At 43.1% G+C, this 24375-nt stretch overlaps 1 protein-coding gene and 1 long non-coding RNA gene across 5 annotated transcripts in view; one reads left to right on the forward strand and one right to left on the reverse strand.

Moving 5' to 3' along the window:
• Window positions 1–171, reverse strand: part of GAS6 (growth arrest specific 6) — a 71054-nt gene extending 70883 nt beyond the window's left edge. For 2 of the 3 annotated variants that reach the window (XM_039542411.1, XM_039542403.1), the window contains exon 1: window positions 9–170. In XM_039542411.1, the coding sequence (XP_039398345.1) occupies window positions 9–78 (70 nt within the window). In that variant the 5' untranslated portion in view covers window positions 79–170. Of the gene's footprint in view, window positions 1–8 lie in introns of all 3 variants that reach the window. The other variant, XM_039542419.1, reaches the window with a different exon arrangement.
• Window positions 146–23577, forward strand: LOC120407090. Of its 2 annotated transcripts, none has more exons than XR_005599786.1 (4): window positions 146–401; window positions 21873–21951; window positions 22435–22465; window positions 23271–23577. It is a non-coding gene; the product is annotated as an uncharacterized LOC120407090 (long non-coding RNA). The 2 variants fall into 2 exon arrangements; XR_005599787.1 differs by having other exon boundaries at window positions 21876–21951.
• Window positions 23578–24375: the final 798 nt, after the last annotated feature.

The following is a 24375-nucleotide window of genomic DNA, read 5'->3' on the forward strand; positions in this document are numbered from 1 at the left end:
GCACTCACTCGGCGAGGAGTCTGTGGCCAGCAGGACTAGCAGGAGGGCGGCCCCGAGGGCGGCCGCGGGCTGCGCCATGCTGCGGCGGTGCCGGGCTGCGGGAGCAGGAGGAGCGGAGCGGGGCGCTCCGGCGCGAGCGGGGAGAGCGCGGCTACTGTGGGAGCGAGGCGGGCGCGCGCGCGTGCAGGCTGCAGCAGAGCCCGGCAGGGGAGTCGCTCGCGCTCCTCTCGCCCAATCATTTGGACCGGCCGGGCCGCGCGGACACACCTATCGCCTCTGGCTCGGTGCGGCAGCAGCAGCGCCGCGGGGCGTGGAGCGCGGGCGCATGGAGACAAGCTGCGCGCAGGGACAGTCCCGCGGGGACTGAACTGCCGGGGCCCGCAGGTGCCTAACGCAGCCCAGTGAGTGACCCCTTTAAAAACAGCCCCGGCCATAGCGCATTCATGCGTTGTGCAAGGGCTCCCCTTTGCATCTCATCGCCGGCTCTCGCTCAACTCGCCGCCTTGGTTTGCGTTCGTCCCTGTAGTACCTGAGCCCTGGAAATCTACGGCCCCGGTTCTGCAAACAGCTTTATGCACCACCTCAGCAATCCCATTGAACGCAACTGCTCGCAGGTTTAAGGCTCTCAGCTTTGAGGATTTACTGCAGTGGGACTAGTTTTGTGCATAAATCAAGCACGTGTGTAAATATGAGTAGGATTGAGGATTAAGTGATTTAGAAGAACTAAATGAGCAGCGTATTGTTCGAATACCTAAAAGGAAGATATATTGATAAGCTAAAAGTTTACCCCAAAAGTTGAGGGGGGAGTTCCTCCCTGGAATCAGATTAAATGTAAATTGATTACAATTATTAGTGGGAATAAAACGAATTAGAGGTCAAACCAAACCCAATTCTAGTTGAAATAGGGTGCTTAGATTATTTTCCCCCTATATATTTTTCTTCACAAATAAAGGTTCCACTTTTCAGTTTTATATTTTCAGCTAATGGCCTCCAAGGGGAAAACTTGGAGATTACTTAGATATTGAATTAACTAAAATGGTGTATTCTCATATCTGCCAATCACTTATGACTCATCAGCAGTTACACTATGACAGATAGCACAGTGATGCTGTAAATGCTTCAAAATACCTGCAGTTATCAGGCTTATGTAAATAGGCAGAAACATTTCCCCAAACTTGTTGATCAATAGATGATGTTTTAATATTTTAAATACAATAAGATATTTGAATATACATATACTTTCCTTCCCAGAACACAGTAGCAGTTAAAACATGAAATTAGTTCTAAGGACATGAAAAAGGATAGAAAAGTAATGCATAAAATATTAAAATGACACTATATAGAACAATGATATTCTGCCAGTATTTATGCCCTGATTGACTTTAAAGATGTTCTGTATGGGCACAGAGGTCTTCAGTTGCATATATGAGCTTGTAGGTCACTGCACGTTAAGAGATATATAACAGAGAAGACAGAGGGTATGTCTACACTACAGGATTATTCCGATTTTACAGAATGATTTTTGGAAACAGATTGTATAAAGTTTAGTGCACGCAGCCACACTAAACACAGTAAGTTGGCTGTGTGCATCCATGTACCGAGGCTAGCATTGACTTCCAGAGCGTTGCACTGTGGGTAGCTATCCCATAGCTATCCCATAGTTCCCGCAGTCTCCCCCGCCCATTGGAATTCTGGGTTGAGATCCCAATGCCTGATGGGGCCAAAAAATTTTCACGGGTGGTTATGGGTAAATGTCGTCAGTCAATCCTCCCTCCATGAAAGCATTTGACGCCCTTTTCACTGGATTGCCCGGGCAGACGCCATAGCACGGCAACCATGGAACCTGTTCAGGCTTTTTTCACTGTCACCGTATGTCTACTGGATGTTGCTAACAGACACCGTACTGCAGCACTACACAACAGCATCCCCTTGCCTTTGCAAGTTAGCAAAGACGGTTACCAGCTCTACTGTACCGTCTGCTGCTTTGCAAGTTGACAATGACGATTACCAGTCATACTGTACTGTCTGCTGCTGTCATGGGTGCTCCTGGCCGGCATCCGTGAGGTCGGTCGGGGGCGCCTGGACAAAAATGGGAATGACTCCCCAGGTCATTCTCTTCTTTAAGTTTTGTCTAATGGAGAGTCAGTCCTGCCTAGAATATCAGGCAAGCCTACTAAAGAACCAGAGAGGCAAATGGCCACTCTGGGTCAGAGCCCCAGACATCCCACAGAAATGATGAGCTGCATGCCATTCTAGGGGGTGCCCCTGCAACAACGCCACCCGTTGCTTCCCTCCTCTCCCACCCCTCCTGGGCTACCGTGGCAGTTATCCCCCAATTTGTGTGATGAAGTAATAAAGAATGCATGAATAAGAAACAACACTGACTTTATTGCCTCTGCAAGCAGAGATCAAAGGGGGGAGGGGAAGGCAGCCTCCAGCTGCCATGATATTCCAGGCAGGAGTGAATCTCCATTAGACAGAACTTAAAGAAGAGAATAACCTGGAGTCATTTCCATTCTTGCCCAGGTGCCCCCAGCCGACCTCACCGAGGCCAGCCAGGAGCACTCACGGGACGACGATGACGGATATCAGTCATACTGTGCCGTCCGCAAGGCAAGGGAAGGGGATGCTGCTGTGTAGCGTTGCAACACCACATCTGCCAGCAGCATCCAGTAGACATACGGTGACATTGAAAAAAGGCGAGAAACTATTTTTTTCCCCTTTGCTTTCATGGTGGGGGTGGGAGGGCTGATGACATATACCCTGAACCACCCACAACAATGTTTTTGACCCTTCAGGCTTTGGGAGCTCAGTCAAGAATTCAAATGGTTTTCGGAGAGTGCGGGAACTGTGGGATAGCTACAGTCAGTCACCCATCCCTCCATGAGCATCCATTTGATTCTTTGGCTTTCTGGTATGCTTGTCTCAGCTCCTTGTCTCAGCTCCTTAGTTTCACGCAGCACTGTGTTGAGTCCCTGTTGTGGCTTCTGTCCATCATGCCCTTGGAGATTTTTTCAAATGTTTTGGCATTTCGTCTATTGGAACGGAGTTCTGATAGAACAGATTCATCTCCCCATACAGAGATCAGATTCAGTATCTCCCATACGGTCCATGCTGGAGCTCTTTTTTGATTCTGGGACTGCATGGTCACCTGTGCTGATCAGCTCTCAATGCTGGGCAAACAGGAAATAAAATTCAAAAGTTCGCGGGGCTTTTCCTGTCTACCTGGCCAGTGCATCCGAGTTCAGATTGCTGTCCAGAGTAGTCACAATGGTGCACTGTGGGATAGTTCCCAGAGGCCAATACCGTCGAATTGCGGCCACACTAACCCTAATTCGAAATGGCAATACCAATTTCAGCGCTACTCCCCTCATCGGGGAGGAGTACAGATATCGATATTAAGAGCCCTTTATAGCGAAATAAAGGGCTTCGTTGTGTGGACGGGTGCAGGGTTAATTCGGTTTAATGCTGCTAAATTCGAGATAAACTCGAAGTGTAGACCAGGCCTGAGAAGGGCAACACAAATGTCTAGGAATATGGTTGTCCTTGATAAGAGACTACAAAATTTAGTATTATTTAGACTGGTAAGGAAAAGACTTAGAGGGAATTTGAGTAAGGTATTCAATCTTTTGAAAAGTATTGGTCAGTTACTCTTCTTTACCTGGTCCCTTACCAAAAAAACAAAGGAATATTTACATTTTGAACAAATTATAGATATCTCATCTTTATGCCATGTATTCTTGGTCTGTAAAGAATTGCTGCTACAGAGCATCATTCAGTCAAATGCTGTAACTGGATATTTTAAAAATTGGTTAACTTTGTGATAACATTTGTAGTTGCAGAATGTAGTTGTAAAATGCGAGCTAAGATACTGATAAGAGTAAATGGATGATCAGAAATCATGCTTCAGGATAAAAGATGGTCAACTGTGGTGGTCAGGAAGGAATTATTCTCCCATGTACAGCACTCCATCAGCTAGGTGCATGACAGGGACTCTTTACCATCCTACGAAGTATTGTGTTGCTCAAGAAAAATGCTAGCCTGACCTCATTGGAGACTGAAGATCTTTATCCTATAGGTGGTCCAGTTTCCCCACATGGCCAAAATGCCTCTGTCCTGACGTATTAGAAATGATAGGTAGGCTTGGCAGACTTGGATTTATATATATAATTTTGACAGATAATATTGAAGTTAATTTTTAAGCTTTTTTCAATTTTTATCTATTTAAATTATCACAATTGTGAGTAATTATTGGGGAAGGTCAAACAATTATTTAATGGCAATAGATGCTGAGATTCAAAAAAACTTAAAGCTTTATAATGGTTTAAAAAACACACAAATTGGCAACATCACATGTCAAAATATATGAAGTAAATATCCTTATATCAAACTCTAATAAGTTCTCAAGAAGAAGTAAATTTCAATTAGCAGTGGAAATATTGTGTTGGTTTGTTTATGTATGATGAAATCAACATTTACACCAAGGAAAATCTAATCCTTCCAAGCCTAATGATAGCATAGGTGCTGAAACTAGAGGTGCTGCTGCACCCCCTGGCTTGAAGTGGTTTCCATTATATACAGAGTTTATAGTTTGGTTCAATGGCTCTCAGTACCCCCACTATAAATATTGTTCCAGCAGCCCTGAATGATAGGATTGTTCCATCACCTTACTCCTTTGGTCTCTACTGAAACTGTGTAAATTACAGTTGCAAAATTTTCTACATTCTGTATAGCAAAAAATGTGAAATTACATCATATCAGAATATTTTTTAAATTTAAAGGTGGTGGAAAATAGTGTACTTAAATGTGAAAATCCTTACAACTAAGCAGGTAGAATTCAGGATTCTTGACCTAATCACACTACCAGTTGGGAATGTGCCAAAATATGCTTAGCACATTAAGATCTGGAATTTGCTGCTTACTGTTATGAACTGCAGTTCCAAGTCTGATGCTGGGAAATAAACCATAGTTTTCAAGGACAGGAAGCTCTAATGTTGTCCCCACTGAGACTGTCTTGGATTCAGCTCAGTGTGATTTCCTTTAATTAGAGGTCAGAATTGTAATTAAAATTCAAAAGTGGCTTCACGCATTAGCAAAATGAGATGATAATTCTGGGACACATTTGCCCTCTAGGCAAGGTAACCTCAACTATTACAAATGTCCTGGTAATTTTAGGGCCAAATCCTGAGGTAGAGTGCATTGTGTGATGGGATCAGCACCTGGGCTGATTATTGAGGCCAAACGTCTAGTGCTGAAGTACAGAATCCTTAGTCCGAGCCTGCAGACACCTGATTTGATACTACAACGGTTGAAGGAAGGGATTAGTGAACATGGCCCACTTCTCTCCTCAATCCAGAATTTTGGACCAGTGGATCTACATTATGCATGGACCAACTACCATGATCTTACTACTAGTGAGCAATTAGGAGGAAGGAAGCAGAATGGACGGCTACTTTTTCATAACAAGGGAGGGGAGGAGAATGGAGAGGTGGGGAAGGAAATGGAACAGGCCAGAGCTGCTCAGCTCTTCACAAATTGGAAGGTTCCACTCCCTTCTCTTCCTTTCTCTCTCATGAAAAATGTAGCAGCCCAGCCTGCTTTCTCCAACTTCCCCTCTTGACTCTTGGAAAACAATCCGCATATTCCTGGGCAACTGCAATCCAAACACAGCTTGGGTAATCAGTCAATTGGACTAGATCAGGTATTAAGGAGCTGAGCATCATCAGTGCCATGTAAGTCAAAGTTTTATTATAACAAATATGGGTCATACAGTTATCCAGCCCTAAGCAAAATTCATATATAGTATTTTACAAGAAAATGCATAATTTATTTCTTGATCGAGAACAATATGTCCATCATACCCTCCCCTAAATGCTAATATCACTTCTCCATATATTACTACTGAGAAGTTCAAAAAAAGAAGAAAAAACTGTCAAGGAAATTTAAAAAATAGGAAAAAATTGTAGCAAAACTATAATTATCAATATAAACCCCTATAGTGTGTAACATATTAACCCCAAAGTGATAAGTAGATTTGTCCAGAGTCCAGCTGAATTTTCTTTGGGACACACACACACACACACACACACACACACACACACACACACACACACACACACACACACACACACACACACACACACACACACACACACACACACTCTTCCACCATTGCCTCTGAAATGGGGCCCTGACCCCTCACTTGCTTATAGTACTCATTAACTTTAATAAGTAATCAAACAAGAAATTGCTTAGGTACATTGAAATTCTGGCTCTACTGAAACCAATAGCAAAACTCCCATTGACTTCAGCGGAGCCAGAATATCACCCACAGCATTCTGGACAATTTAAGTCCTTGCAATTTAGGGCAGATGAGACCCCATTTGTCCCCTTCCCCCTCAAACTTGCAAACTTTTGATTTTTCTAAAGATGTCTTAAAATATATACACTTGAAACAGGTGCCATCTTGCCTTCCACTGGGTTTGGTGACAAAGGAAATAGTTGTCATAACGCAGTAGTTCCCAGACGCTGGTCCATGTAGCACTTTCTCATGGTCCTCAGAGCTGGCTGTTCACATGGCACTGGCACTCCCCTTGTTTTCAGCCGCTAAACTGCACTAAAGGATCTAAAAATACATTAGCTGTCTTCCTAATAATACTTTTCTCATGTAAACTATTGCTTTAGTTGCCAGAGGGATGGCAGTTAGTTGCCTGTGGGAGTGGAGTTGGCCTATGCAGTCATAAATGGAAGAGGATATGGTCCTCATGATGATCTCTCTGTTGAGATGTGTTCCATGCTATGAAAGAATTAGGGAACCACTCTCATAATGGCATCCACAGAGAAAGGAAAGGGGAAAGTAAGGAGATGATATGGACATATTGTGAATGTGGCTCATAGTTTATTTGCCAGTTTAAACACCACCCTTAGTATAATTAAATAGGAATAATTTAATGGCATCCTAACTCTAAATAGTTTTCCAAAACAACATATCTAGCAATAGGTTGATAGTTTGCTAAGTAAGCAAAATCTTTAATATCTACTGTGATTCAGCATTTCTGCCCGATGATACATTTTGCCTTGAAGATAAATTCCTACAACAGGCTGAAAGAGCTGCGTAGCCTGATAAATAATCAGTGAGCTACTGTGCTGATCAGCCAGCATTTCTTCATTTTATTCAAATCACTCATTTCCTATCTACAGTAGGAAGTTTTTATCTTTTCCTTGCTGAAGTCAAGTTAAATCCACTCTATTTTTCCCTTATTAAAAAGGTAAACAAAAATAATGCAGAAAAAGGCCCATGATTTTGGATTCTATTTGGAGAAATATAATTTAAAAAAATGGTTAATTTCTATTTTAGATATATATCCTGAAGAGTTACATTTGTTAATGGTGGCCAGAAATATATTTCCTACATTTGATAAATAAAATGTTTTGCCCACTGGGCCAAATCTTTACTCCTGTGTGGCCAAAGAATATTTGCAGGAGAGTTCCAGTAGAGGCAGGCTGCAAAATGGAAATGGACCTGCTCTACATCTTCTATGGGCCAGCTGCTTGCTCCAGCAATGGTCTATTATAGCTGTGATGTCACAACATACTGGGATATCAGCGGAGCAAGAGCCTACGGACATAATTGTGGGGAGCTGAAAATTCATTTTAAATTAGTTGTGTGATGCATTTCTCTCTTTCCCTTGCAATTTACTTTTTGAATAAACTAATTTTATTTCATGTGCTGATTGCCCCAAATCATAATTCACGTGTATATGTTTTTTTTCTTTCATTAGAAATTTTTCTGGTTAGGTAAAACATGATTGCTCAAGCTGAATTTTTAAGGTGTGGGGTTTGGTGTTGTTTTTGTTCCAGAAGGGAAATAATTATGTAGCGCCCCTCTCCACCTGATTACCTCCTTTATTGGCAATCCACTTACATGTTCTGATGGACAGGTCTGGGTTCTTTTGGATCCCGCCATCCACTCAGTAGGGTGAATCTTTTTTCTTTTTTTGGTTATGAAATTAGTTGGCGGTGCCTCCACCCCCCTCGCTCCTTCCTGGCAGGGTCACCAGGGCAGCTTGGGCGGAAAATCCTAACTACAGAGGAATCCCCACTTATTTGCCAGATAGTTGGAGACTTCCAAGAGATAACACAACACATAAAAATATATTCAACACAACAATTATATTAAACAGGCAACAAATACAACATAATAGGGGAAACACTATGTTTAGGGTCACCGGTGCCCATACTTAAAATACCCGTGTCTGGATGTAACAAATGTAAAACTAGTGTCCTGTTGGTACGCGTACCTTGCTGGGGCCCTTGATGACCTATACAATTCTCTGCAGAGGTGTAGCAGTGTGGCTGACTGGGTTCAGTACAGCCCAAAAGACCCACAAGTGGGAGGAGGTGGTGAATCCCTCCACAGGTGTAATAAGCGGTAGATTATAAAATCCTCAAACCCTCACTCCCTGGCTTGAGGACACAGTTCAGGGAGTAGAGAGTCCCCAAAACAAATTCCCTGACTAACTAACTAAAGACAAGGCACTCACAAACTCCACAAATGATCTTCAGGGTTGAGGATGACGCTGAACGATTTCAGGGGCTGCTGTCCGCTGGCAGGGATCCTCCTCAGGCAGGAATCAGCCCTGGACTAGCAGCGCTGACCATGTGGGGACTGGTCTCACCAGGGGAGCTGGAGGCGAACCCAGCCTGGCTGGGGAAATTTCTCAGCAAACATAACAATTGGGAATCAGCCGTGAGGAAGGAAAACCCAGCTGGGGAATCTGGTGTCAGGTCCCTAGAGGCCAGTTCTCAGGGGGAACCCTGCTTGCAGGCCTGGGACTCACCAGCTCCCCACACAGCCAGTTTGGCCTTTGCCCTGGCTGGCTCCAGCCTCTCCTCAAAAAATGGCTTCTCCCTCTCCTCAACTCCCTGGGAGGGGCATCTCCACTCCCTATTGGTTGCTGGGCAGACTCTGAGGTTGCCTTGGCTCCTCCTCCCTGAGCTGCCAGCAGACAGAGCTCCAGGAATCTATGTAATCTCCTTGGGGGTTACAATTATATTTTAACAGCCTGATATCTAGAGTAAATGATAAGGTGAATCAGGCCTTAAGTTTCACTGTAGGAGACAAAGAAAAATGGAAGTTGAGATTAGGTTACAGCAGAGGATCAGCATGCTATAAGGCATGCCTGTAACTGTTGAAGAATTAGTTTCCAGAGGTAATGCTGTTGATCAGATTGAACCTTGTTATTGACTGCCATGAGTTTTTCAAGTCTCACAAAAACCAGTTGAAAGGGGAAATGCCTAGAAAAAGAGCCTCTGAGAAACAGAATTAGCACACTGCCCACTGGAACAATAGGTAGCATTCACTGGACTCTCTGATGAGGGAGCATATAGGTTTTTAGCAAAGTGATCCACTATATGAGCATTCTGATAACTACTGGTGCAAACAACTCCTGGAATCAAATATAGCATGGAAGGGAGAAAATGGAGGTCATTGATATTAGAATCTCCAAAATTACATTTTAGTAACAGATTATAAGATTCTGCTTTTTTATACCTTAGTAAAATTAGGAAGAAGGTAGTTTCTAACAGACGTGGCTTTACTTTCCCAGTTTCAGACAACTTGGCTAGGTGTTTCTGCAGTAGAGGACATGGAGATACATTAGCGAGCAGCAATATATTACCTCAGAAAGCATATTGTCAAGAGTGATCTATAGCTAAAGTTTTAAAATGCCAGGGCTTTCTAATATTTGGGGTTTTCAAGAGTAAAATTGATTTAAAGTAAGTAATATTGTTTTGGGTGTAAGCTGGATTCCACTGAAATATACTATCAAGCTTAACTCTCTGGTAAAACATTTTTGTTTATGAATATAGCAACATTCAAAAACAGAACATGAGAAGCGTACACAAATGTGACAGGTATACAGCATTTTCCATACAAGTATTTTACAAACATTAATGAATTAAGATTCTGGGAACAGGAAAGTCTGATACCCATTTACAATAGAAAACCGAAGTCCTGAGTTGATGAAGGACAGACTGAAGTCTGTGGAGAGCTGGAATACAAAGAGCTGGGTCATAGTTCAAAGGTATTTACTGGCTTAATTCTCATTGAAATCAGTAGGAGCTAGGCACCTACATACCTTTGAAGATCTGGGCCTAGTGTGTTCAGCTGTTAAGGAGAATAATGTGAAATGGGACAGGAGTGGCCTAAATTACTGGTGGAAAAAAAGATGATGATTGAGGAATCCTCAAACTTCAGAGTGGGCCTACTGCAAGACTTCAGATGTTAATCTGTCCCCTTTGATTTGAAACATGTACTACAGTTAGACTTATGCCATAAGTTAAGACTAGAATTCAGGACACTGGGTTCTGATTCCTGGCCCTGCCACAAGCTACCTAGGCAAGTCATGACTTAGTCTTCCCATGCTTCAGTTCTCCCTCTGTATAATTCAGATGATAATGATTACTAATCTCACAGTGCTGTTGTGATAAAGTTATTCATGTTAAGAGTAACTCAGACACCATGTTGATGAGCATCACAGAAAGGGTTATGAAGAACAGATTTCTCCTGGCGATTGCCCTTACCCACGGAGATATTTGAAATAAATTCTTGTTCTTGTACAAAAAAAAAAAGCATGTTAGTATCTTATTTTTATGTGCTTTCCTGTTTTATTTTTCCTTGTAAGGCCCCTGCTTTAGGATAGCTACTATTGGCTTCTTTTTCTAATGTGATTTTTTTTATAGTGTTATATAGGGACTTTATTAGGAGAGAGATAAACCAGATATTACCCTAAGAATTAATACTACATAGTCATGTATACTGTATCTTTAACTGTAAGTCTAAAAAATATTGCTTCTATTGGACCAGTTCCTGTAGCCCTTAATCAAGCAAAATAGCCCGTTGATGTCAATAGGAGTTTTGCTTGAGTAAGGTCTGCAGGTTCAGGCCCATAATGTGAGCATAGGAAAACACAGGGCTTGAACATACCCTTATATTAATCCTCGCATGGATTTTCTGTTCCCACATATTGGTGGCCTAGAGATCTGCACAGGCAGAGAGGGTAGGCAAACTGGAGTGGATGTGCTTGGTCCCTGCAGCAGCCTCAAGGAGCCAGAGTGGGAATGTAATAATGCCTGGAGCTTGATTATTTTTCCATGTCCCCGGTTTTGCAGTGGACATTCCCCTTTTAAGAGAGGTCCCTGGGGGGAAGCCATGGCAGGGGACACCCTGGCAGCGCAGCTCCATTTGTGAGACAACACAGTCAAGGCATAGGTCAGAGCTGCTATAGGGGTATGGATCTCCCTCCCCCCCCGAGCCTTTCAGATCTATTTAATCCACAGGCTTTGTGGGAGGTTCCTGCAGTCTGTTCCATTGGAAGGGAGTCAAACTCGCCTCCAGATGGAATAAATGGGGAGAAATCTCTGTGAGAAGAGCCTCGCTGAGGTTTCCTCTCCTTTAGTCCCAGTCTGTGGGCTTTCCTATAGGAAAAGATGATTGGGCCCATTGGGAAAGACAGCACCATTGGGAAAGACTGCACGTGCTACGTTTATACTCACAGGGAGAAACTGACCCCAATGGAGAGACCTAGCCCAATGCCTGTGCATCAACTAAATTCCATTTAAGCCCTATTTTGAGGATGTACGCTGTCTTGTGCTGGTCTGCTACACAGGGGCCAATTTCACCCAGTCAATGATTTTTCCCTTATGTATAACCTTCTTTCTTGGTCTACTGCAGGCAACAACTGAAACTGAAGCAAAAACCAGGACTCATTAATTATAATCTAATTTTAAAATCATTGAACCAGAAACTTTAGCTATGGGTCCCAGACATCAAAGATTGAGTTCATTAAGGAGAGTTTCAACTATATTTTAAGCAAGCAGCCAATGTCAACTAAAATTTCACAGAAGTTAGATTATGATCATGATTGAGATATTTGTACAGTGCCTTAGCATCAGGATCCAGTTCTGTTCAATACCTTCATCAATGATTTAGATAATGGCATAGAGAGCACACTTAGAAAGTTTGTGGATGATACCAAGCTGGGAGGGGTTGCAAGTGCTTTGGAGAATAGCATTAAAATTCAAAATGATCTGGACAAACTGAAGAAATGGTATGAAGTAAATAGGATGAAATTCAATAAGGACAAATGCAAAGTACTCTACTTAGGAAGGAACAATCAGTTGCACACATACAAAATGGGAAATGACTGCCTAGGAAGGAGTATTGCAGAAACAGATCTGGGGGTCAAAGTGGATCACAAGCTAAATATGAGTCAACAGAGAAAGCCACTGCTTTTGCTGCTGCCTCTCCCCATGGAGCTAAAGCAGCGACCCTTCCCTGCAGTTCCCAGCAGTTTGTCACTGCCGCTCCAGGCGGAGCTAACACCTGGGAGCTGCAGGGAGGGGCCACGGAGAATAAAAGGGTGTGTGCGCCTGGAAGGGGCAAGACTCAGGCTGTTGGTGGGGTGAACTTTTAAATTATGCCCCCCTCCTTCAATCTGTCCCCCTCCCAGTTATCTCTGGCAGAAGCCCCTAGCCCCTCCACTGGGTAGAAGCCCTGAGCTACCTACCCCACAATTTGGTAAGCAGAGCACAGGGTGCTCTGCAAGCCGCACTTTAACTGTAAAAGAGCCACAGTTTGGCCACCTCTGGTCTAGATAATACTTAGTCCTGCCTTGAGGGCAGGGGACTGGACTAAAAGATTTCTCGAGGTCCCTTCCAGTTCTACAATTCTATGATTCTGTAAAATAATGTTCAATTATCATCTGGCTGGAAGACAAAAATTCAGCTGTTTATCAGCATGAAACCTTTCCAATTCTCATTTTAATTGTTTTTAGAGATGTATTGTTTATAAATCACACTCTAAAAACTATTGTTATTACAATATTTTTAACTGAGAAAGGGACAGAGAAGAAACCAAATTAATGAAGGTTATTTAAAGCTGCCAGGCAGTATATGCTCCACAAGAGAAATTCTCACAACATGGTTCAGTTATGCCACATAGCAAATGTGTGTGTGAAGCACACATGCACACAGAGTAATCCCACTGCAATGAAAGGATTTGGAAAGGAAAATGCAAATGTGAAGTAATATCCATTTGTCTGAAAAACTGTAACATCCCCTTGGGGAGTTTATAAATAATAGTGTGGCCACTATAGAAATTCCACAAATTCCTATGAATTACATAGAAATTTGAGGGGGGGGAATATTTAATTTAAATATTGAATTTAAATGCTATTTATTTTCATATTTAATATCACAATTTCATTGTTGGAAAAAGTAATGAAAAATCTGATTTTCATTATTATGGGCAATATAATTTATATCAAAGAAAAATCAAATAGCTGCAATTCATGGAAGTTCCATGTTCAGATTGATAATTCTATTAAAATAAATTCCATAAATTTACAATATCTGCATGATGAGTAGCACTGGAGATTTTTTTTGTTGGTTTTTCCTCCCTTCCTTTTTAAATTTTTCCCTCCTTTTATTTTTCTTTTTAAACTCTTTGATTTTAGGGTTTAATTGAAAGCCCACTGAAGGCAATGGAAAGACTGCAGATGAAATTCTGGTCCCATTTAAGGCAATAGCGAATCTTACACTTTCTTCAGCAGGTCCAGAATTCCCCCATCTCCCGATTGGCCTCAGTGCTTTGGATCAGGCCCTAAATGCCAAAAACTGGCCATGATCCTACAAACACTTATGCATGTGATTAGCCTCATTGACGTCAATGGGCAGCTCACATGCAAAAAGTTAAGCATGTGTGTAAGTGTTTGTGGTATTAGGATTTAAATCACAAAAAGTCAAGAAATATGAAAATTAAGGTTCTGGTGGCAGTTTTAACTCAGCAGCCATTCTCTCTTTTTATTTCCCGTTTTTACTGTTAAATAATGTGTAGCTTTGTATATTTCTCTTAATATCATAAAGGCCAAATCTCACCTTCATCTCCTCAGGAAATCTCATACACAGATGAGCTGCCACAGTTCCATTGCGTGGTGGTGGCAAATTGTGGAGAAGCCATTCGGAACACCTTTGGTCCTGAGGCATAGTGCTCTGTGGAAGCTATGAAGGGCAGAAGACACAGCCTCTGGACTCGAGTAGCAACTTTGGGGGGGAAGATAGCTCAGTGGTTTGAGCATTGGCCTGCTAAACCCAGGGTTGTGAGTTCAATCCTTGAAGAGGCCATTTAGGGATCTGGGGCAAAAATTGGTCCTGCTAGTGAAGGTAGGGGGCTGGACTTGATGATCTTTCAAGGTCCCTTCCAGTTCTAGGAGATTGGTATATCTCCAATTATTACCTTGCTCTGAGGTTTTTGGGAAATGATACTATCCCTCTAGCTTCCACAGAGAAATGCCTTATTCTGAGGATAATGGGACCCAGATTTGGTTTCAGTTGTATGACAAAATATACTGCTGAGCATCATGTCTTATGTAATGTTGCCTAACTTTAGCTTTGTGACTTCTTATGCTTTAAATCTATTAATTTAATAGCCTAGTACTGCAGTAACTTTGTTCATAATTAGTGTCCTACCAAATTTGCAGTCCATTTTGGTCAGTTTCACAGTCATGAGTGTAGTAGGAAGAGGGTCTGAGACATAAGCCCTTGTATCAGAGGCCTGGTATGAGGCAGAACGTGCTCACAAAATTTGGCAAGAACAGGGCTAATATTGCAAAAATACACATGCCTAAGAAATGCTAGTCACAAAGTGCTCACGCAAACACATCCCAATATCAACCAGTACCAGAACATCCCAACATCAAAGATGGTACAAAAACATTACCCAGGGATAACAGAAACACATTGACCCCCTCCTAAAAGATAAGATCAGGAGGACAGTATGTAGAGATGTTTTGATCGAACCAACATGTACAAAATGATGGGCGATAACTAGCAACATCAGGGGGGCAGTAACTGTGTCAAAGGGGCAATACTATGTTTGTTTTGGAGTATAAAGATTTATCTCAGAGGGAGTATCTTTGTCTGGCCTTTTGTCTCCATTCACTGAACTGGTCCATTGTTACGGGCTTACATGTATTAGTAGTCCGATAGAGTCTGCGGAATACTACTACCATGCTTTGGCAATAATAAACCTGCCTGGGTGCCTTTGTCCCTTAACGGATCTTGTGGTCATTGGGTAGTTCACTCAAGGTCTGCCGTGCCAGCTGTCTGCGCAGGGCTGGGGCAGCACACACAGGGAACACACACATACAGCCAAACATCTATCAACATCTAACCTCAATAAGATTTTAAAAATAATAAATTTCATGATTTCAGCTATTTAAATCTGAAATTTCACTGTGTTGTAATTGTAAGGGTCCTGATCCAAAAAGGAGTTGTCGGGGGTTGCAAGGTTATTGTAGGGAGGGGGGTTGTGGTACTGCTACCCTTATTTCTGTGTTGTTGCCTTCATGGCTGGGCAGCTGGAGACCAGCAGCTGCTGGCTGGTATCCCAGCTCTGAAGGCAGAGCCGCTGCCAGCAGCAGCACAGAAGTAAGAGTGTGATGTTATGGTATTGCCACCCTTACTTCTGCACTGCTGCTGGCAGGACACTGCCTTCAGAGCTAGGCACCCATGCAACAGCCACCACTCTCCGGCCACCCAGCTCTGAAGGCAGCCCAGAAGTAAGGGTGGTAATATCGTGCTCCCCTCCCCCCCCAAAAATAACCTTGCAACTCCCTTTTGGGTCAGGACCCTCAGTTTGAGAAATGCTGGTCTTCACTGTGAAATATGTATAGTATAGGGTAAAAGCACACAAAAGACCAGATTTCATGGGGGGAGACCAGATTTCACAGTCTGTGACGCATTTTTCATGGCTGTGAATTTGGCCCTATTCATACAGCTAAGATATTTACAGTTTATCTTATTTCAATAATTATATACCACTCTGACACTACACCCCATGTTCATCATAGTAATATTATGATGACATGATTATGGGATAATTATAATGCATTTTTAACAAGATGGGTCATGTAAGGTGTAGTTGGAAAAGTTATGATTTGCTGAATATGATTATCCTATTTGTATGCCTGTACCCTATTTGTATCTAAAGTTATAAATATTGACTATGAATCTGTATTTCAAATGGGCTTTCTCTGGAAAACACCCACACCCAGCCTTTCAGGTACAACCATGAAGAAGCCAGGCAGTGCTAATGGCTCATTAACAAAGACAATGGGCTGTGGAATAGCTTAGCCTTCCTGTGAATGTTTTGGCCAGCCTGTAAGTAATGGCTGTTATGACTCTGCAAGGGCATGTAACCAGACCACATGACTCTGAACTCTATGTTGGGTACCTGTATTTTCCCCCAGACTGGTCTGGGAACCAAGTTTGAAACAAAGGGTTCCCGCCCTATTGAAAAGCTGTACAAAGCAAGGAGTGACATTGGCTGTTCACTCCCCCACAACTCAACACCGGAGAGAAGCTCCGGAAGAAAAGGATTTGGAATGGGGGTGGGCAGCCCAAGCTACAAAGCAAGTGCAGCTTGTGCCTTGAGAATCTACAAACCTGCCTGTATCATCAGTCAGGGTGAGAAATTGCTAATTCATATCCTGTCTTTCTGGTATTTTAGGCTTAGTTTGCAGTTTTGTTTATTTACTAGGTAATTTGCTTTGATCTGTTTGCTATCACTTACAATCTATATTTTTGTAGTTAATCAGCTTGTTTTTGCTTTATCTAAACCAGTGTGCCTTTGAGTGAAGTGTCTGGGGAAAAAATCTCAGTTTGGTTAACACAAGTTTGTTGCATATTCCTCTCCACATTGAGGGAGAGGCAAACTGGGTAATAAATTTATACTGCTCCGGATTTCAACCAAGGCAGGACATTACAACTGTGGGGTCTTATGCTGGGGAGCTGGGGGTTATTTTGGCTGCAGCCTCTCTATTGTTGGTTCATGCAGTGCCTGGCCACAGCCTTCATGCAACTGCAGCTGAATGTGTCCATGCCTGTGTGAATGCTGGTGGGAGTGTAGGACAGGGTGCTGTCTATAACTGTGGCTACACTTAGCACTTCAAAGCGCTGCCATGGTAGCGCTGCCGCGGCAGCGCTTTGAAGCGCTAAGTGTAGTCAAAGCGCCAGCGCTGGGAGAGAGCTCTCCCAGCGCTGTCCGTACTCCACCTCCCTGTGGGGAATAACGGACAGCGCTGGGAGCCGCGCTCCCAGCGCTGGGGCTTTGACCACACTGGTGCTTTGCAGCACCGCAATTTGCAGCGCTGGAGAGAGTGTGTTTTCACACCCTGCTGCAGCGCTGCAAATTTGTAAGTGTAGCCAAGCCCTATAACTTATCAGAGCAGCACAGTGCTGAGAGGGAGCCCATCCTGCTGAGTCAAAGGGCTAAGTGGAACCCCAGTTCCTGGTAGCACCCCGGAGGGGACCAATCACAATCGTGTTTCAGGCCTGTCAAGTTCAAGGTTCTCTGCTTTCACAGAACCCAGAGCACATTATGGGAACACTAATAAAATCTTAATCCAAAAGTGGACTAGTATAACCTCCACATTTTCTTAACATTAGTTTTTTTCCCCAGTATTATTCTGAAATTTCAAATATACATGCTTAAGCTATAACATCACATAGCTTCCAACTTGCAGATGAGTAATTTCCACAGAAAAAACCAAACCAAACCATGAAAAGGCAGAAAATACTGCTGATTATATATGTTTTCATTTTACATGTTGTTCAGCATGTTGGTTTTCAGATATGTGCAGTATGCTGTTTATCAGCAAAATTGTATTTTTGCCAGGGACCACAGAACTGTTAAAGTGAAAAAAAGCTCACATGATTTTCATCCTTGTCTAACAAGGACTTTTACAAGAAAGATTGTTGTCTAAGAGTTTCACAATCAAAATGCAACTAAGGCCTTTAGCCTCTCAGAAGATTGGTGTGCTGGCCAAATTAAAGAAAGCGGAATGTTGGCTAAATAAATATTTTTGTCCAGCTTTGCTTATCTGATCTTACCAGCATGGAGCTATATTTTGTCATAACAACTAATTTCCTCTGCTAAATGTAAGAGCAAGTGAGAGCATTATTAAACACTGCATGCAGCCATGTCCCAAACATTTCTTTAACTTTCTGCTGTTAGCGTGAAATAAAATTCTTGTTGAAGAGCCTTAGTAAAGCCCTCTGCACTGGAGATTACGAATACAAAAGAAATAAGCAATAAATAAGTCAAGAGTTCAAGACATTTAAACATTATCTGTTTAGAATTCAAATGCTCTTACAGAGCTCACGCTTTCAAGACATGTTGCAAAGCCTAGCTACTAGCCAACGGCTTTCTGAGGGTACACGGTGAATGGGGCAGGTTCTCGTTTTTATGGTTTGGGAGAATCTTGTTGCTGACATTGGTCAACATTAAGCTTTCATACAGTAGTTGCCATTAAACAGCTTTTGCTTCCAGTAACCATAAATTGTGTCTGAAATATCAGAGTATTTGCCTGTACTTAGAAATAGAATATACCTATGTAACAGTGTAGTTGTGGCTTCTACTCTATATGATTTTAAAAACTGGATGTTTATAGGCCTAGAGCTTGATGGATAGGGGAATTTAAAGAACTGAAACAAGTAAGGGGCCTGTAAGGGGATCCCTTCACTACCATAGCAGCCCTGCCATCAGAGCAAGGATTTGCAGGTGTTGTCATTCTTAGCACTCCGCTGACCACTTCCGTTGCCTTGCAATGGCTTGTCTCTGTCTACAACTTGCATAGTCCAGCCCTTCATCCAGGTCCCTTTTAAATGCAGTTCTCTGTCAGGCTAAGGAGTCCAACTGAAAAGCCAAATAATCATTAACAAATAATCTTTCTGCCCCTCTTGGGCTACACTGAGGTTCCCTGCTCTTCATCCCTAATCCCAAACCCTGCAGAGTCTTTCCAGGCTTCTCAAGCCTCCCAGGGCTTTTCCCCTGCAGGGACTTCTTCCTAGCAGGTTTTCCTTGATGGTTCCCCTCTGTAGGAATTCCAGCAGCTTCTCCCAGGGACCTCCCTGCTTCTTACACAGTAGATTAACTTCCTCCCTGAAAATCCTATTCACCGGGCACTTCCCTGCCTCCTGGGTCTGTCATGTGATTGAGTTCTCCTCTCTCCCCCATGTAATTACCTCTGACTCTTTCACAGCTGGGATCACTAGTAGTAATTAAGTCACTAGATCAAGATCAGCTGGGGGACAATTTATGTCACAGGCAAGGCTAAATCTGACCTGCTTTAAAATGCCAGCTAGCCTGTGACTGTACCATAATATGGCTCTTCTATACTAACAAGGGAAGGCTCTTGGCGGGAGTGTTTTCCTCGCTAACAAACCCACACAGGAAACCTCTGCTATTCCCCTCCAGAGAGGCTGGCAGCCAGATAGCACTGCCAGTAGCTGTTCAGCCAGGGGTGAAAGTAACTTAAAGGACTTACTGGTACGTTGGAGTCCTGAGCGGGGGCGTGTGGCCTCAACCGGAAGAGATGGGGCCTTTCAAGATTTAAAGGCCCTGGGGCTCTGGCTGTGAGCCCCAGGGCCTTTAAATCACCTCGGAGCTCCCAGCTGCAGAGACGGCTGGGAGCTCAGGGGCGAATTAAAGGGCCCAGGGCTCCAGCCGCTGTGGAGGTCCGGGCCCTATAAATCACCGTGGGAACCTGCCGCCGCTACCCCGGGGTGGCGGGGCTTAGGTGGGGATTTAAAGGGCCCGGAGCTCTGTGGCAGCTGGAGCCCCGGGCCCTTAAATCCCCACCAGAGGTCTGGCAGCAGGGCTTGGGTGGGGCTTTAAAGGGCCTGAGGCTCCCCGCAGCAGCTGGATCCCCAGGCCCTTTAAATCACCACCGGAGCCGTGCCGCCACTGCCCCAGGGTAGCGCCAGCAGGGCTCCGGCGGTGATTTAAAGGGCCCGGGGCTCCCCACACCGGCTGGAGCCCTGGGCCCTTTAAATCACCACCGGAGAAGCCGGTCCACCGGACTGGCTTACTTTCACCTCTATGTTCAGCCCCCAGAACAGTTATGTCTGGATGTGGTCTGGGCATGAATATGGCTTGTCTATTGCCCCAGCCATTGTCTGTTTGCTGTTGATGCTCACCTGGAGAAACACAATCAGTATCTTTAGAACTGGTGCAGTAACTGTCACATTGAGTGTGCTCCACTCCCCCAGTACTCAGGGGCGGCTCCAGGCCCCAGCACGCCAAGCGCGTGCTTGGGGCGGCATGCCGCGGGGGGCGCTCTGCCGGTCCCCAGGAGGGCGGCTGGCAGCTCCGGCGGACCTCCCGCAGGCGTCCCTGCGGGAGATGCACCGGAGCCACGGGACCAGTGGACCCTCCGCAGGCACATCTGCGGGAGATGCACTGGAGCCACGGGACCAGCGGACCCTCCGCAGGCACATCTGCGAGAGGTCCACCGGAGCCGCGGGACCGGCGACCGGCAGAGCACCCCCTGCGGTGTGCCACCGTGCTTGGGGTGGCAAAATGGCTAGAGCCGCCTCTGCCGGTAATGCCTCAGTCATAACAGCCTCGCTATTTCTGGGGGAGCAGTGCATCACCTCCTTGTTTGTGTAGTGTCTCTCTGTTCACAATGGTAAGATAAATAGTTGTGAAAGACAGGGGACATCTAATTTATGCAGTTTTACATAGTTATTCCTCTGTTCCACTTAGCAACTCCATAGCTTATTGGACTTGGGATCCCTATGGGCAACAAAGCATCTTTATATCTCCCACTAAGTCATATATCTTGTCATTTTACAAATATTTAGAGGTAAATGCATGCAGTCCAATAAACACAGGTACCCCAGCACTCATTATACTAATTAAAATAAAACGATCATAAATGAAAGTTCACCATAAGAACTTTGCTGTTCCCCCTCCTCTTTAGGAGCATATAAATTTATCCTGAAAAGAAAAGATTGTGCAATCCCTTTTTATATAAAATAAGATATATAAGATGAAAGAAATGGCTGAAATATGTTTGTGAGAATGAGAGAGAGAGAGAGTTTGACTGCTCTTTCACTAGGCTGTCTTTACTGCTTTGAGAATGGAGGACAGATTCCAATAACCTTACTCATATAGAAACAACTTCAGTTGGAAGACTTGTGGAGCAAAGAGCTAGTTGGTGTAAGGGTATCAGAATCTGGCCCTAAATAACTAGAGCATGGGTAGCTGAATTCATTTATGACTGCTTAAACTGTGGTTGATAGTCAATAGTTTAGTGTGATACACAGGTATCTAAATGTGAAACTATGACAGGAAAAACCTAGGTTGAACATCTGGAACTACTTCCAGACAATGAAATCTACACAGAATAATCTTGCTAGAGGAGTGGTGCAGGCTCAGTCCTTTGGGCCTTTTAATACTATATTGGGCAGAACACTAGAGACATTCTGTAAAGACCAATCCTTTATTGCATTGCCAGGAGATGGACTGGATGATCTTCCAGGTAACTTCCATTTCTAACTTATTCATAGATTCAAGGGCCAGAAAAGCACCACTGTGGTCATTTAGTCTGACCTCCTTTATAACACAAGCCATAGAATGTCCCCAAAATAATTTGTGGAGCAGATCTTTTAGAAAAAACATCCCATCTTGATTTAAGTAATGTCAGTGATGGAGAATCCACCACAACCCGTGGTAAATTGTTCCAATGGTTCATTACCCTCACTGTTAAAAATGTACACCTCATTTCCAGTCTTAATTTGCCTTCCAACAGTGGGATTGTGTTATACTTTTCTCTGTTAGATTGAAGAGCCAATTATGAAATACTTATTACCCATATAGGTACTTATAGACTGTAGTCAAGTCATCCCTTTAACAGTCTCTTTGTTAAGCTAAATAGATTAAACTCCTTGAGTATCACTATCTGGCATATTTTCTAATCCTTTAATCATTCTCATGGCTCTTCTCTGAACCCTCTCCAATTTATCAGCAGACTTCTTGAATTGTTGGTACCAGATCTGGACCCAGTATTCCAGCAATGGCTGCACCAGTGCATACCAAATACAGAGGTAAAATAACCTCTTTACTCCTACTTGAGGTTCCCGTATTTATGGATCCAAGGATCACATTAGCCCAAATCTTTTTCAGTCACAGCTTCCCAGGATAGAGTCCCTCATCATGTATATATAAAAATCTGTAGCATACAAAGGATATTAAGATCTACAGGACTTTGCCAATCCCTTCAAGCGAAGTAGGACTGGGGCCTAGTTTTGAAGTGTACAAGATAATAACAGTGCATGCATAACCATTCCTTGAACTGTGTAATCATTTTCATAGTGCAAGTGTGATTCAATATAATTGAAAATTGAAACATATGAACATAAATGCTGCTGTGGAGCTGAACTGAAATAAAATGAAACAGAACATTACACACTACATTGCACGATGAAAGTTATTCATCATTTTTGTAAGGACATGGCAATTACTCCCACACAGAGACTGGTTATTCCAATCTGTCAAACTCTGTTATTTCACACAGTTTTCTTTTTTAGGGCATAATGACCACCTGAAACAACATGCTCGGTGAGTAAAACAATAGGAATGTGTGTGTGTGTGTGCACATGCACTTGCAAGCTAGATACATCAGTTGCATCCAAGCCGAACTAACCAGCAGAAGTGTGCTCTTCCTAACTTTTGCCAGCGAAATTGGAAGAGAGCATGAAGAATTTACTCCAGCTGCAGTGTTATATTACTTGTAACTATTTTGTTTTGCTACAGATAATAATGGTTAAAGAAAGCTGGCTTGCTGACCTAGTTGCAACCCCCAGCAGAACATCTCAGCTCAGTTACTAATATCTTGCTCCTTTGTTTAGCAGAGGTTTGGGGTATTGCTGAGCCACAGTAGCATGTGCAGCTTCTGGTGGATTGGAAGGGCCCATACCTAGAGCTGTCACTGGCTCAGGTTTAAATCAGGATCACCAATTTTCAAAGCCTAGCTCCTATAACCTGCTATCCTAAAATTTACACCCTCTTTTCTTTGAGCCTGTCTTGTATTAGAAGTTTTGTTGCCTGTTAATTATTTGAATTATAATGTCACTGGCATCTCGGACTAACCCAGTAGTACCAACGTGTGATATTAACACCATTGTCTATTTGTTTATTTTGGGTACTGTGCAGTGCCCCATCTGCATTAAAGACAGTCCCTGCCCCAGAGAGCTTCAAAACAACGAGAAAGAATCATGCAGCGGGCCACTGGTTAAAGCCAAAGGGGTTGCAATTCCTCTTCCCCAAAACAAAACAAACTGGCACAAGGAAAGCTAAGTGATTTGAGGGGTGCCAAACTTGCTTGTTTATACTGATAATTTTTTCTAACTGTTTTTAAATTTAGGACTAGCAGAGTATGGTGATGGCTGTAAGTGAGGCGAGGAAGACTGATATGTAAAGATGTACCCAGAACCAGTTTACTGCATCAAGGAAAGATCTTAGTACAACCAGTAATTGTAACATGCCTAGGATGACTTCTGTGTGGGCTTATGAATCATGCAGCCAATGTTAACCTGAATCACAGGAACTTATGGTTGTTTGCAATTATAGATGGCACTTAAAGCTTTCTGCAACCCTGCTTATACTGTACACATTTATCCCGCTAGAAAGCTATTTTTGTAAGTTACTGAAGCAAATTTGAAAATAAACCTAAATCACTTAGGCTCTCTCAGAGAGGGCAGCCAAGGATGATCAGAAAACACTTAGATCTTTAATACGTGGGTGACTGCCACTTACTTCTTGGATGCAATAGGGGCAGGTGTGTATATATAAGCAATATGCATATATAAAAAAAATAAGCAGAATAGAGAAAGGAAAGAATAAAAGGGGAGGAAATAAATGGAAAGGACAAATGACACAAAACAAAACACACAAAAAAAAACCCTCAAAAACACCACACCATACCTGGCCACCACACAGCAGTTTTAAAAAAAAAAAAAAAAAAAAAAAAAAAAGAAAAACAGCAGACCAGAAACTGCTGAATTCAATTTGCATTCATATTTAACACAATCAGGGACAAAACAAAGGACTAAATGACTTGACAAACCAGTTTCCAGTTTCAGTTCCTCCTCCTCTCCCTCTCCTTTCACCACCTCATCCCCCCATCCTCCCCTCCCATCCTCCCCTCTGATCTCTCTAACCTATCTCTCTTGCTTGCTTCTCTTGCTATATATATACACCTGCCCCTGCTTCTGCTTGCATTGCAAAGAAGTGGGTATTCACCCACGAAAGCTCATGCTGCAAAACATCTGTTAGTCTATAAGGTGCCACAGGATTCTTTGCTGCTTCTACAGAACCAGACTAACACGGCTACCCCTCTGATACTTAGATCTTTTACATCCATTTCTCAATGATGAGCTCTTTTTCTTCAGGAAAGAACTAACATATATTTCTTTAGATACCGAGAAATCCCTTTCTTAGTCTTTGAGGAAGTTCAGTGTTGTTATGAC

The sequence above is a fragment of the Mauremys reevesii genome, linkage group 1, assembly GCF_016161935.1.
Source record: "Mauremys reevesii isolate NIE-2019 linkage group 1, ASM1616193v1, whole genome shotgun sequence".
Lineage (NCBI taxonomy): Eukaryota > Metazoa > Chordata > Testudines > Geoemydidae > Mauremys > Mauremys reevesii.